Source organism: Mustela lutreola, chromosome 18 (genome assembly GCF_030435805.1).
Source record: "Mustela lutreola isolate mMusLut2 chromosome 18, mMusLut2.pri, whole genome shotgun sequence".
Classification (NCBI taxonomy): Eukaryota; Metazoa; Chordata; class Mammalia; order Carnivora; family Mustelidae; genus Mustela; species Mustela lutreola.
The window spans coordinates 28,017,967-28,031,034 of NC_081307.1; the positions used below are offsets into that span (position 1 = coordinate 28,017,967).

The following is a 13,068-nucleotide window of genomic DNA, read 5'->3' on the forward strand; positions in this document are numbered from 1 at the left end:
CTCTGCTTGAACCAGTTCGGGCAGGTGCATAGTTAACATTTTTTTAACATTTTTTAAGGCAGGAAACTAGAAACTTCTTTCTAGTTTGTCAGACTAGACCCTTGTCAGACCCTGGACTGGAAAGAGGTACTTTGTGTGACCTAGTAGCCTTAGTGCTTAGGTGGTTGTTGGTGCAAAGATCAGAGTCCCCTGCAGAGCCCCTTAAGAAAATGGGGTTCACTGGAGGATTCCATGGACTCAAGGCAGAGCTGGCAAGGATCCAAGGTGGAAGTGGGACTGGCTACATGCTGTTTCTCTGTTTTATGGACATCCAGTATCTCCCACATCTGTTTCTGCTTCTCCCTCTTCATTTACTCCTCTCCACCACCTTGATTCCTCTGCTTATTTAATGGTTTCTGCTTCTTCATGGCTTCAGCTTACATATGTCTCTGGCAATGATCCAAGTGCTGGTTCCCAGAGGGGGAAATCTTGTGGCCATGTTCATCTTGTCCCTTGAGGCCTATACAAGCTGTTAAACCAGCTTGCCTTGGGTCACAGGCCCACCTTTGACCAATCAGCTGTGGTCAGGTCATAGGGCGGAGTTCGCCGACACACAAATGGCTAATAGGAAGGCTGCCCTCCTGTGGGGACTGGGGCCCGGGCAAGGCTGTGTAGAGGAGAATACTTCCAAGGGGCTTGGTGTGTCCACGAGAGGACAAATGCTTATTGCTGGGATTTAAACTAGTATCCTCCAGAGCAAAGGTGGTTGGTGTTTGCATTCTAATTAACAATCACATACATGTTTATGGCATTCCAAATTAGCAACTCGTTCCTCCTTCTTGCTAGTTTCGAGGCACCTCTACCTTCTAGGGCTTCTTATGGCACTGGGCATTTTATTAGGACAAAGGGAGGGCTTGTCCTTTCTGTCTTTCTAACAGTATTCTACACTGACAAGGCCTCACCAAGCCCCATGGACTAGAAGCAAAGTAAATATCCTTACCCAATAACATTGAGGGTTTTCTCCAAAACATCAAGTTTATGCCCCTGTCCTCAATTCCGGAATTCAAAAAGCTCTGAAAATGTAAGTGTTTTAATAACTTACTTGGGGGAGAATCCTGATCTTACAGGAACTCACTGGGTGGCGTACATCCACCTTGATCCAATGTGAAGCCACTTACAGTTTGTGTTTTTCCCACTTAGTGTGAATGTATATATATATTTTCTGTAGAAATGTTAACAGACCTGACTGAGTGATGCCTCAGATGCTGCAGAGCTTTGTACTCGATGTGCACTGCATTCTTTTTTTAAATCAGAAAAACACCTCCATTTCAAAACATAGCTGGCCCCAAGCATTTCAAATAAGGGATTGTGGAGCTGGCCCATTGAAAGCAAGTCATAAATATATGACAGACAAATAAACAATAAAAGGGAGAGTTGGAGTGGAAGGAACACAGAATAAAGTTGAAATCTAAAAAAGCATTCATATGGGAGACAACTCTGCTCTTCCTTACCTTAGCGTTCCCATAGGCAAGTTCCTATACCTACTCGACACTCAGCTCTCTCCTCTCCAAAATGAAGAGAGCACAGTTGGATCATTTCTGCAATCCCTTCTGTGTTTACAGTCCTGCAATTCTGGGGTCCCAATTCCTTTTTTCAAAGCAGTTCTTCCTATCTGGCAGCAACCAAGATGCGGCAACCTTTTGTCAAGGCATTTCCAGTGGACACGCATTGTCCTTTCGCATTTCACACAGTGAAGATAAACTCAAACATACACATTGCTTTGACTAATCATTTTCCCAGTTTTCTTAAAAAAAAAAAACACACAAAAACCAAAAAAACACCAAGCAGTTTCAATTGGTTGTGAGTTTTGACATGCAACTGTTGCGTAATTATTAAATAATTCATTTTACTTCCCTCTGCATCCATGATGATTTCTATTTATCCTGCAAAGACATAAAGAGAGAACATTAGGTCATTTGTACAAGAATATTTGAACCGGGACTCAGAATTGCTCATTCTTGACGGGTGTGCTGAGATCACTTCCCTAGTTCTATTTTGAAGATAAAGTTCCTTTGTTACCTTGGACCATGGTTTGAATTAGGTTAACTTCTCTCTTTTTTTTCTGATTTATATGACGAGGTGATTGCTTAAAGATGGCAATTCTCCGACAGTACCGATCTGGACAAATGGTATCACTCCGTCATCCAAGGCAGAACCTTGGGCTCCATCCAGGACGTTTCCCTCTCTCTTACCACCCACATGTTCAATTAATCACCAAGACCTGCTGATTTAAAAAAAAAAAAAAAAGTAAGTTATACTATGTTTCTGGCCTACAGAAAATCTGAGAGTGTAATATAAATGACACCCTGGTACCAACCTTCAGGTTTGTGAAATTGTAGCATTTTGTCACAAATCTATCAACCTTGGGTTTTTGCTTTGTTTTTTAAATAAACAGAACATAACTGACATAGTTGAAACCCCCAGTGTACGTCTCTCCAATTTCATTCTCCTCTCTCCTTTCGAGAGGAAACCTCAACCCTGATTGTGGTGTTTTTAATTTCCTCGGTGCTGATACTATTATATATTGGGCTGCATGTCTGAATGTTAAAATTTTATATTGTTTGTATCTACCTGCAGTTTGTTTTTCCCATTCAATGTTGTTCTTGAGATCCGTTCAAGAACTAGACATTTAAGTCTACAGTCATTCCCCCTTCTCTGTGGGCGATACATTCCAGGACCAACCGCAGATAGTTCTGAACCCTAATATATACTGTGTTCTTTCCTATACATACACACCTCTGATGAAGTTTAATTTATAAATTACGCACAGTAAGAGATTAACAATAATAACTAACAATGAAATAGAACAGTTATAGCAGCATGCTGTAATGAGAGTTGTGTGAATGTGGTCACAAAATCTCTTACTGTCCTATACTCTTCCTTCTTCCTGTGATGCTGGGGGATGCTGAGCAGATGCTGATCTGATCAGATGCCTCCCTGGTGAGAGGCAGTGAGGTGAATGAGGTAGGTGTGACCCAGCTTCAGGCTAGGCTATTACTGACCTTCTGATTCTGTGGCAGAAGCAGGATCATCTGATCCTGACCATGGGTAACCACAGGTAACAAACCATGGAAAGTGGGACTGCCGATGGGGAATATGGACCCTTGGGGTTCGTTCTTTTGAGCAGCTGTGTCGTGTTCTATTAGACGAATGTTGATGTCACTTATTCATACTCTCACTAGTGGACATTTAGACTGTTTCTAATTTTTTACCATTAGACACTGCTGCAGTAAATGCCCATGTGCCTAGATCCTTGTACAGATAGAGCGAGAGCTTCTCTGGGGACTGGTGGAGGGCGGCACCAGTGTCCAGACACTTGTGTGGTACAGAACCTTGATTTCTCTTAGCATACTTTTTTGGTTACAGGGTTATAAGCTTCCTCTTTTGGGAGCCACTAAAACAAATCTTTTGATAGTATAGAAAAGCTTTCTTGCCTGTTTCAGTAAGAAGCCTTACATGTACCATGGCAAGAGGCAGCGTCAGTGTGGACAGACCGGTGCTAGTGTGCATGTATTTGCAGTAATCTTCACCCCCAGCTCCCAAGAGGACTCCATTGCTTTGTTTTTCTCAAAAGCACTTTCATCTTCCCAAGATGCCCGTTACTGATGACCAGGCTTCTAGTTTCAATTTCGTTTTTTTTTTTTTAACTTTTCATTTTGAAAAAATTTTAGACTTACTGAAAAGTTGCACAAACAAGGCAGAGTGTTTCCATAAGCCCTTCCCCTGCCTTTGCCTGAGGTTAGCATTGTGTGTCTCCAGAGAATAGTTTCCAAAACTAACATTGGTCCAGAACAATTAAGTGGACGACTTTATCTGCATGCACCAGTTTTCCTTCCTGTCTCCTTCTGTTCACGGATCCCATCCAGGGTCCTGGGTCATATGGCAGTTGGTTGTCGTGTTGCCTCAACTGCTTATGGTTTGTGAGGCATGTCTTGGTCTTCCCTTGTTTTTCATAACCTTGATATTCTTTTTTTTTTTTTAAGATTTTATTTATTTATTTGACAGAGAGAGATCACAAGTAAGCAGAGAGCCAGGCAGAGAGAGAGGAGGAGGAAGCAGGCTCCCCGCTGAGCAGAGAGCCGGATGTGGGACTCGATCCCAGGACTCTGGGAACATGACCTGAGCAGAAGGCAGAGGCTTTAACCCACTGAGCCACCCAGGAGTCCCATGACCTTGATATTCTTAAGGAGTACTTGATAGTTATCCTGTAGAAAATTCCCCAGTCTGGTTTTGTCTGGTGTTTTGCTCACGATTAGGTTGGGGTTATGGATTTTTGGAAAGAACACCTTGCAGAGCCAAGTGCCTGTCCCATCTTATGAGATGACGGGGGTACATGATGTCCATGTGACATTATTGGTGATATTAACCTCCATCACCTGTAATGCTGGGTTTGCCAGACTTCTCCCCTGCAAAGTTACTTGTTCCTTTCTCTACTCTGTTCTTTGAAAATGGGTCTCTAGGTCTGGCCTAACCTTGATGGCGAGGGAGTAGGGATCAAGTTCCAACTCCTGGAGTGAGGGTATCAACATGTATTGTTGGGAATTCTTTTGAAAGGAATATTTGTGACTTCTCCCCTATTTATTTGTTTACTCAACAATTCATTTTACATTATGGACTTCTACATTTCTTTTGTACTCTGGGCTAATATTCCAATATTGCATTGCTTAGTTTATGATGCAGATTGTTCTGGCTTTGGCCACTGGGAGCCCTTTCAGTGTGGCTCCCACGCCCCTTTGACACACCCCATCCTTTTGTTCTTCTGATCCCTTCCTGACTTTCTTCCATGGAGTCTGGTATCTGTCCGTGCCCAGGATAGTCATGTCTCTAGTATCCTAATGGTGATTTCCTATTTCCTCCCTCACTTCAATCAAGATAAATGAAAGATACTTAGGGGATTTATTATTTTTTTCTTTTACTCAAGCTTTGATTCCTCTTCCTAATTTCAAAAATTGAATGTTTTCCCCCCAGACATGGGACTCTAAAGAGACCTGGACTTGAATTTCTGTTCTGATGCTTCGGGCTCTTTGGCATTAGGCTTCCCTGAGCCTTGCATTTCCTTTGTATCACAGAGGCACATGGAAAGTACCAAGATGCCCTTTAACAGAAAAATGATAAAGAAGATATGGTTCACATATACAATGGAGTATTATGCCTCCATCAGAAAGGATGAATACCCAACTTTTGTATCAACATGGACGGGACTGGAAGAGATTATGCTGAGTGAAATAAGTCAAGCAGAGAGTCAATTATATGGTTTCACTTACATATGGAGCATAAGGAATAACACGGAGGACATTTGGGAGATGGAGAGAAGTAAACTGGGGGAGATTGGAGCGGGAGACGAACCATGAGAGACTGTGGACTCTGAGAAACAAACTTGAGGGTTTTGGAGGGGAGAGGGAGTGCGGGCTTGGGTGAGCCTGGTGGTAGGTATTATGGAGGGCACAGATTGCATGAAGCAGTGGGTGTGGTGCATAAACAATGAATTTTGGAACACTGAAAAAAAATTAAATTAAGAAAACAAAACAAAAATACCCACCTTATAAAGTTCTCAGAAGGTCCAAATGAAGCCCCCCGCCCCCATGGCCTCCAGAGACTATTTGCTAACATGTATACTGGGACAATGATGTGACTGTGCTCAGCTTTGTCCGCTGCTGTGTGGCACTGTCCACGGTGTTTCCTGAGCCTGGCTTTGACCAGAATCAAATGAGGAACTTGAGAAGCCACATTGGCTCAGTCTTCCTGACTGGGATCGTGGTGGGGTGGGTTCAGCCCTTACCTGTACTCTGGACAGGTGAGCCCCGGGGAGTTCCACCACAGTACGTGTGAGTCTGGGGCCAGGTCCGAAGGCGAACGGGGTTTGCTGACGGCCGGAAAGAAAGGATCCCTGCTCCGACCTGGAAACGCGTGAGATGATGGACGAGTCAGGCTAATGGTTTCTAGATACTCCACTTCGTATTCGTGTGATCCTGCTTAGTCAGCTGCCTTTTATTTATTTTTTTTTAAGATTTTTTATTTATTTATTTGACAGAGAGAAATCACAAGTAGTCGGAGAGGCAGGCAGAGAGAGAGAGAGGGAAGCAGGCTCCCCGCTGAGCAGAGAGCCCGATGCGGGACTCGATCCCAGGACCCTGAGATCATGACCTGAGCCGAAGGCAGTGGCTTAACCCACTGAGCCACCCAGGCGCCCTTTTAAAGAGAGAGTCTGTTCTTGGGAGACCTTTTTCATTTAAAAAGTGCACAAAGATTACTCTTCTGGCGGGAACAAATAGAATGATTCTCGTATGGACTTTCTCTAATACTACCTTGGACTCCTTTCTACCGTTCACTCTCATACTTGCTCGAGTGCTCACCCACTCGCTCTCTTTGATTCATTACACACGTATGTATTACGAGATGATTACCCCAGTAAGGCTAGCAACACCCCCATCACCTTACATAATCACTGTTTGGGCTTTTGTGTGTGTGGTAGAACATTGAAGATCTACTCTCTCAACAACTTTCAAGGATAGCATTAATTGTGGTCATCATACTCTACGTTGTTAGATCCTAGAACTTACTCATCTCGTAACTGGGAGTTTGTTCTCAGTATCTCCCCATTTCCCCTCCCCCACAGCCCCTAGCAACCAACCACCATTCTACTCTCTGTTTCTATGATTTTTTTAGATTCCACACACAAGTGAGAACATAGGGTTATCTTTCTCTGTCTGACTTGTTTTGCTTAGCAAAATGCCTTCAGGGTCTACCCATATCATTGCAAATGGCAGGATTTCCTTCTTTCTCGTGGCTAAATAATATCCTATTGTATATGTATATATACCCTGTCTTCTTCCTGGTTTCACTCATCAATGGACATGTAGGTTGTTTCCATTTATTGTTATTGTGAATAATACTACAGTAAACTTGGGGGTGCAGCTAGCTCTTTAGGGTAGGGATTTTATTTCCTTCTCTGTATCGTCACCAACACTTGTTTCATCTTTCTGAGGCTAGCCATCCTGAGAGGTCTGAGTTGATAGCTCACTGTGGTTTTGATTTGCATTTCCCTGATGATGAGCAATACTGAGCATGTTTTTATGTACCTGTTGGCCATCTGGATATCTTCTTTGGAAAAAATGTCTATTCAGGTCCTTAGCTGGAAAAGACCGGAAAGCTTCTATCGCTTTTCAGAGGAGAACACTGAAGCATGGAAAGGCAACTTCTCAGAATCACACAATTGCATAATGCCAGAAGCCAGGCCATGGAATCCTGTCTTCTTTCTACAAGCCTTGATTTCTTTTCTGCCATGTCACCTTCTTTTCCATGGAGGCGAGGCTCAAAAGTGCTGACACATCTGGGTGGCGCACTCTGGAGAGCTCATGCATAACACTAGCAAGACCTGGAACAGAACAACTTTCAACACAAAGATGGTTCCAGATTTGGGAGGAAATTTTCCATTTTTCTGCATTGTCCGGGTTAAACTAGTGTGACAAATGACCTTGCAGCATTGTCTACTTCTGAAAAACAAGTAGCAGGAAGTACTCATTCTTAAGTGTTGGGTGTTGATAACCACATCCGAACAAGATCCTCCAGAGAACAAACACAGACTTTAGACCATAAGACTTTGGGCAGTTAATATTAACCACATTCTCTGACCTACTGCCTTTTAGCTTTTATTTCCAACCTTTTCCAGGCCAGAAGGTAAAAGATTAGGGGGCATCTTAGTGTAGGCAATGCTGGGATTTGTTTTGAATTCTATTCCATATGTTTCTTTCTTTTCTTGTGTATTGGTATGTATACCAAAGGGGCTTATTTGCAATAACTTATTGACCCAAAACTTTAGAGAAATTGTCTAAATGTGATCATAAAACAGTAAGATCATGTAGAACAAGATAAGCCATATCAGCAGTGCCCTCCCCAGATACGTCATAATCACTATCAGTGGAGGCTTGAGAGCGTCTGCGGACCTGTGGATTCTCAGGGAGCTGCATTTTGGGTCGTGTCCCCCGATAGCGGCAGAGGAAAGTGGATACCCCTGGCTATACGCATCCTTAAAATTCAGAGACCTTTCCCCAAGTGAGCCCAGACCCTCCTTCCTTCCCCAAACGGTGAGAACCACCTCCTCCTGCAGATGAGTTCAGACACCAGCAGCTTGTAAAATAGAACAATAAACACTGTATACAGATCCATAGGAAAATTAAAAAAAAAGTGGCTGAGACCTAGACAATATGTTTTTAAAATGTGATGGTCACAGAGACCCCGGTGGAAAGTTCACAAACGGGGCTCACCTGTTTTGATCATCTCTTGTTTATATCCTGAATGAAGAGGTTCGTGTTACTAAATTGTAAGCGAAAAAGTCAGAGAGTTCAAACTGGGCAGAGACGCAGGATGGCAGCAAATTAAAAGATTGCTCTTTCCCTTGACCCCACCCCTTGGTTAGCCCAACTGCAAAGTTGGCGTGGACTTCCGTCATCTTCTAAATTTCTACCTCTCTGTGGGTGCCTGTATTTCTGGAACGCTCACCCAAAATAATGAGGTCGCCCTGTCTCCCCTGGTGTCGATTCTGGGTTGTTTGGGGACCTGGCTTCTCGGAAGGAGTTGGTCTCCAGACTTTCTAGTAAAGGGTGAGCATAGATGTTTTTAAAAGGGGGTGCTGTACCTTTAAATTCTGAAAGTGAACTTGGCTCAGGAAGGCCAGCAGTCAAGGTCCAGCCCCTAGAAGAGAGAATAGCTACAGATTCTCCATCCTCAGTCTTTGCAAGGGGACGGCTGTGCCAGCCGGGCAGGCGGGCGGGCTCCTGGCAGCATGGCCGTGAAGCTCAGGGCCCTCCTGCTGGTCCTCGCACTCAGCCTGGCACAGCCAGCCGTGGCCGGCCGGAAGCTCCTGGTGTTTCTGCTGGATGGTTTTCGCTCTGACTACATCAGTGATGAGGCCCTGGAGTCCTTGCCTGGCTTCAAAGAGATTGTGAGCCGGGGAGTAAAAGTGGATTACTTGACCCCCGACTTTCCCAGTCTGTCTTACCCCAATTACTACACCCTAATGACTGGTGAGTACTGTGTCCTCTTCTGGGTGGCGTGGGGGTGGTGGCCAGAGTCCCAACAGGGAACAGTGAGCTCCTGGCATCGAAGTCTGATTTAAATGTTCAGGTTTCCCTAGCCCTTTGGAACGCCAAAGTTCTTGGCTGAGACTTTTTTTTTTTTCCACAGTTGTGGTGTTCTCCAAAAGTTATCCCAAGGACCTGTTTTGGTGTGGAGAACATGTGACATAAATAGATGATTTTAGAAGTAGTTATTTGTTTCACCAATAAAACTTCTAGTTAACTCTGTACTTTCTAAGTTCAAGCTAAAAAGGCATGTGTGTTGGTACCAAATTCCTTCTGTCCCTTTGCTCTGCAGTCATCTGTCATCCTGGAGGTGTTTTCGCTTGTTTATCAATGTGCTGGATGATGAAAATTACACACGGGATTCCTGGATTGTGTGGAGAAAATGTGTAGGTCATTCCCTGAAGAACTACTGAGCAATGCCACTTGTCCCTCTTTTGCTTTCTTGGGCCAAGTAAAATGACATGGAGAAGGAAAAAAAAAATTGTTTCATGGTTTGGATTCCCATCTTTAACTTTTAGTTACAAAACAAAACAAAACCCTAGCCAACCCCAGAGCACGGTTGGGTTTGGGAAGCTGATTTTTTGCCTAAAAATGATCTTCATCAGGGATTTCCAGAACGCCAAATGTGATTGCACAAACTCGGTCCTCTATCTGTGCGATAGAACCATATTTTCTGCTCTCACAGTGGGATTCCCAGCCTCTGGTTTGTTTTTTAGTTAACCTTTGTTAGGGCCAGCAAGAAGCGTTCAGAAAGAATTTAGCAAACTGTCCAGGGAGGCTGTTAAGAATGCACTGTTAGTGCTGCTTATGCAGGACTTTGCTACGTGCTCCGAGCATAAGGAAAACTCTATAAATTATATTAATGGGAAGAGGAGGAGACCTCTTGGATCTCATTATGGATCTCCACACCGAGAAAAACCCGAAGGAGTCTAGAAAGACAAATTGATACTTCTGACTTCATGCGTAGGTAGTGGATGCATCTGTACATAAAAATGCCATAAAATTTAGGGGAGAAGATACTTTGGAGAATTAGGAATGAAAGCATGGGGAGTAAAAAAAATCCAGACAGCACCCAGGCAAGGAATTTATTTGCTTGTTTTTTTAATTTCCCCCAACAGACAAACAACCAGCCTCAGTAAGATAAAGAGAATGAACAAAAGTACTCTCGTCCCCACTTGGCATGCTTCTGCCCTTGCAGGGAGCTGGTTCGCAGGCTGCTGGGCCACACATAGATGGCATTGTGTGTCACAGCCTGACTCCAGTTCTGTCCCGGGAGTTTCACACACGCAGACCACCCCCACTCCGGTTGTCTCGCAGAGTCTTGCTGGGAGACCCAATTCATAAAGAGCCACGTGCAGTTTTCTCCAGGCCAGTGGAGAATGAACAAAATCCATTTTAGAGAGCCAGGCTCCAGTGAGGAAAAGGGACTGTGACAGCCTGCACAGCGAAACCAAGCCGGTGGCCTGGCCTTTTGTCTGTCAGACCCACATTCTTGATATTGGCACAACGATTGATTGGCACAAAATGCCAGTCACGCGGGGACATACCTTCTTCTCCGACTAGGGTTTTTTTCACTTGTCTCCTTGTGACAGAGAGCCCTTTCCGTGATGGGACAGGCAGAGCCCATGAGTGTCTGGCAAAGAGCTCACCTTCACTGTCAGACCGAGGCTAGCCTGAGCGCCATATATGTTCTGCCTGAATATTTTTAGGTGGTAAGAAGTAGTATTTGAAAGCCTTACTTACACTTTTATAGAAGCAATATTTTTTAAAAGATTTATTTATTTATTTGAGAGAGGGAGAGAGCACGAGTGGGAGGTGCAGAGGGAGAAGAACAGAGTCTCAAGCAGACTCCATACTGAGCGCAGAGCCCCCCGTGGGACTCGATCTCATGACCCTGAGATCACTACCTGCGCTGAAACCAAGAGTTGGATGCCTAAGAGACTGTGCCACCCAGGCACCCCATGGAACCAGTATTGTACACAGAACGTGTCTAACAAGGCTCACGTTCACGCACATGTGTCTTTGGGTTTATCTCGTACCTACCGAGTGAGCATATGGCCTAGAGCAAGCTTGGGGGCCGGAAGCACCAGGCCACAAAGCTGGTTTTATCTCCACTGCCCTGGAACTGACTCGGGGCTATGTTGAGACAATTCCTCCCAATGGCCATGCTGAGTTTTCCACCTGATGTTGAAAAACTCCCGTTTTCATTTAAGGAAGAACATATCCATTGGGAATTGTACTTAAACATATGGTTTGAGCATTTGAGCATTTTATGAATTGACAAAAGGAGCATGCTGGATCCTTTGGTACTAAAAGTTATACTGTTATAAGGTTCATCAGAATTCCTAAGAGAGATGATGATCTCACTTCATTACATGAATTACTGCCCACAAGACATAAAGCATTTGGTGTTCTTACTTTGCATAATGAGGAATATTAAGCTATTGGCCTTGGAGCTGGAAAAACTTGGTTGGAGTCTTTCTGGGGTCAGGATGGTGCCGGACAACTTTGGGCAGCCCAATGCACTGCCCTGAGCCTGTTCCCTCAGCTTCCAGATCCTCGGTCAGACTAGGACCTCAGGCACTGCCAGATGTAGACATGAAAGTAAGCAGTACATAGGGAATTAAAAAAAAAAAAATTAGGACTGGCAACTCTTGGGAGGCCTAAATATGAGAAATGAAGCAAATGTCTGACACCCTAGAGAGGAGGATTTTTTGGGGAAGCCACAGGGATGGTGACGGGGAATGAACAGTAACGGGATGCATAAGGAACCTGGGAAATCGTCTAGCCTCGTCACTGACATGAACCCACTCTGGCTGATTTTTTTTCTCCGTCAAAATACATATTGGCAGCAGGACCAATGTGAACAAAACTCTAATAGTGATCAAGAAGATCCATCAGACGATTGATTGCTGGGGATACACAGAATCTTAAAACAGGGCCTTTCATCCAGGGAGCCCACCATCAAGTTGAGGAGGACCAACACATTGGGTACCTACTAATATTCTAAGATGAGTGAAAAGGGCTGAATTGTTTCCCTCCAAAATTTATGTATTGAAGTCCCAACCCCTAGTATCTCTGAATGTAATATATACAGTAATGACTGTAAAGATAGAGTCTTCAGAGAGTGAGAAAGGTGTAGCAAGGCTGTTAGAGAGGACCCAATCCAATCTGATATTCTTTCAGAAGAGGAAGAGACACCAAGAATAAATGTACTCAGAGAAAAGGCCCCGTGAGGACACAGTGAGCAGGCGCCATCTGCAAGCCAAGGAGAGAGGCCTCACCAGAAATGAAATCTGCTGGCACCGTGACCTTGGATTTCCAGCCTCCAGCGCTGCTGTTTGGCTGCCCAGTATTTTGTTATGCAGCTCCAGCAAACAAATACACAGATAGCCTGAGGGTCCTTTCCTCATATGCTGCAGGAGATCAGAAGGGAGAAGAGTGTTCTTCCAGTTGTGCTGGCAGGTGAAGCATTTTGAAGGAGGTGGGCTGTGAACTGGAGTCAAGAGCCCCATGCATGGCACACACAGGTGTAGATCTTCCGCTGTGCATCAGCTCTCTTTCTGAAGAGCTGTGTGGACCAGCCTTTTTTCAGTTAAAACACAGTTGCAGTGTAAACACAACCACTGCTGTGCTTTCTGTTTTGTTTTTAATTTAAAAAAATATATATATTGATTTGAGAGAAAGAGAGAGAGTGTGTGTGTGTGGCGGGTATACGGGGGGGGGGGGGACAGAGAGAGAAGCAGACTTCCCACTGAGTAGAGAACCTGACATGGGATTCAGTCCCTGGACCCTGGGATCATGACCTGAGCCAAAGGCAGACACTTAACCAACTGAGCCCTCCAGGTGCCCCTGCTTTCTGTTTTGATCTCTCTTACTGTAGATCTCGTTGTAAAGTTATTCTCTCTCTGAGGTTAATTCACAGTTAAGTAAAGTTTAACATAAAAAT

General features: G+C 44.3%; 1 protein-coding gene and 1 long non-coding RNA gene across 3 annotated transcripts in view; one reads left to right on the forward strand and one right to left on the reverse strand.

Annotated features, from left to right (window-relative positions):
* Positions 1-1,745: 1,745 nt before the first annotated feature.
* On the reverse strand, positions 1,746-5,923 carry LOC131820357 (uncharacterized). The gene is made up of 3 exons (XR_009349599.1): positions 5,819-5,923; positions 2,059-2,263; positions 1,746-1,922 (listed from the first exon to the last, which is right to left on the reverse strand). It is a non-coding gene; the product is annotated as an uncharacterized LOC131820357 (long non-coding RNA).
* Positions 5,924-8,715: 2,792 nt separating this feature from the next.
* The window catches only part of ENPP6 (ectonucleotide pyrophosphatase/phosphodiesterase 6), a 108,344-nt gene continuing 103,991 nt past the window's right edge, over positions 8,716-13,068 (forward strand). Inside the window, exon 1 of one of the 2 annotated variants that reach the window (XM_059155918.1) lies at positions 8,716-9,062. In XM_059155918.1, the coding sequence (XP_059011901.1) occupies positions 8,822-9,062 (241 nt within the window). In that variant the 5' untranslated portion in view covers positions 8,716-8,821. The remainder of the gene's footprint in view (positions 9,063-13,068) is intronic. The other variant, XM_059155917.1, reaches the window with a different exon arrangement.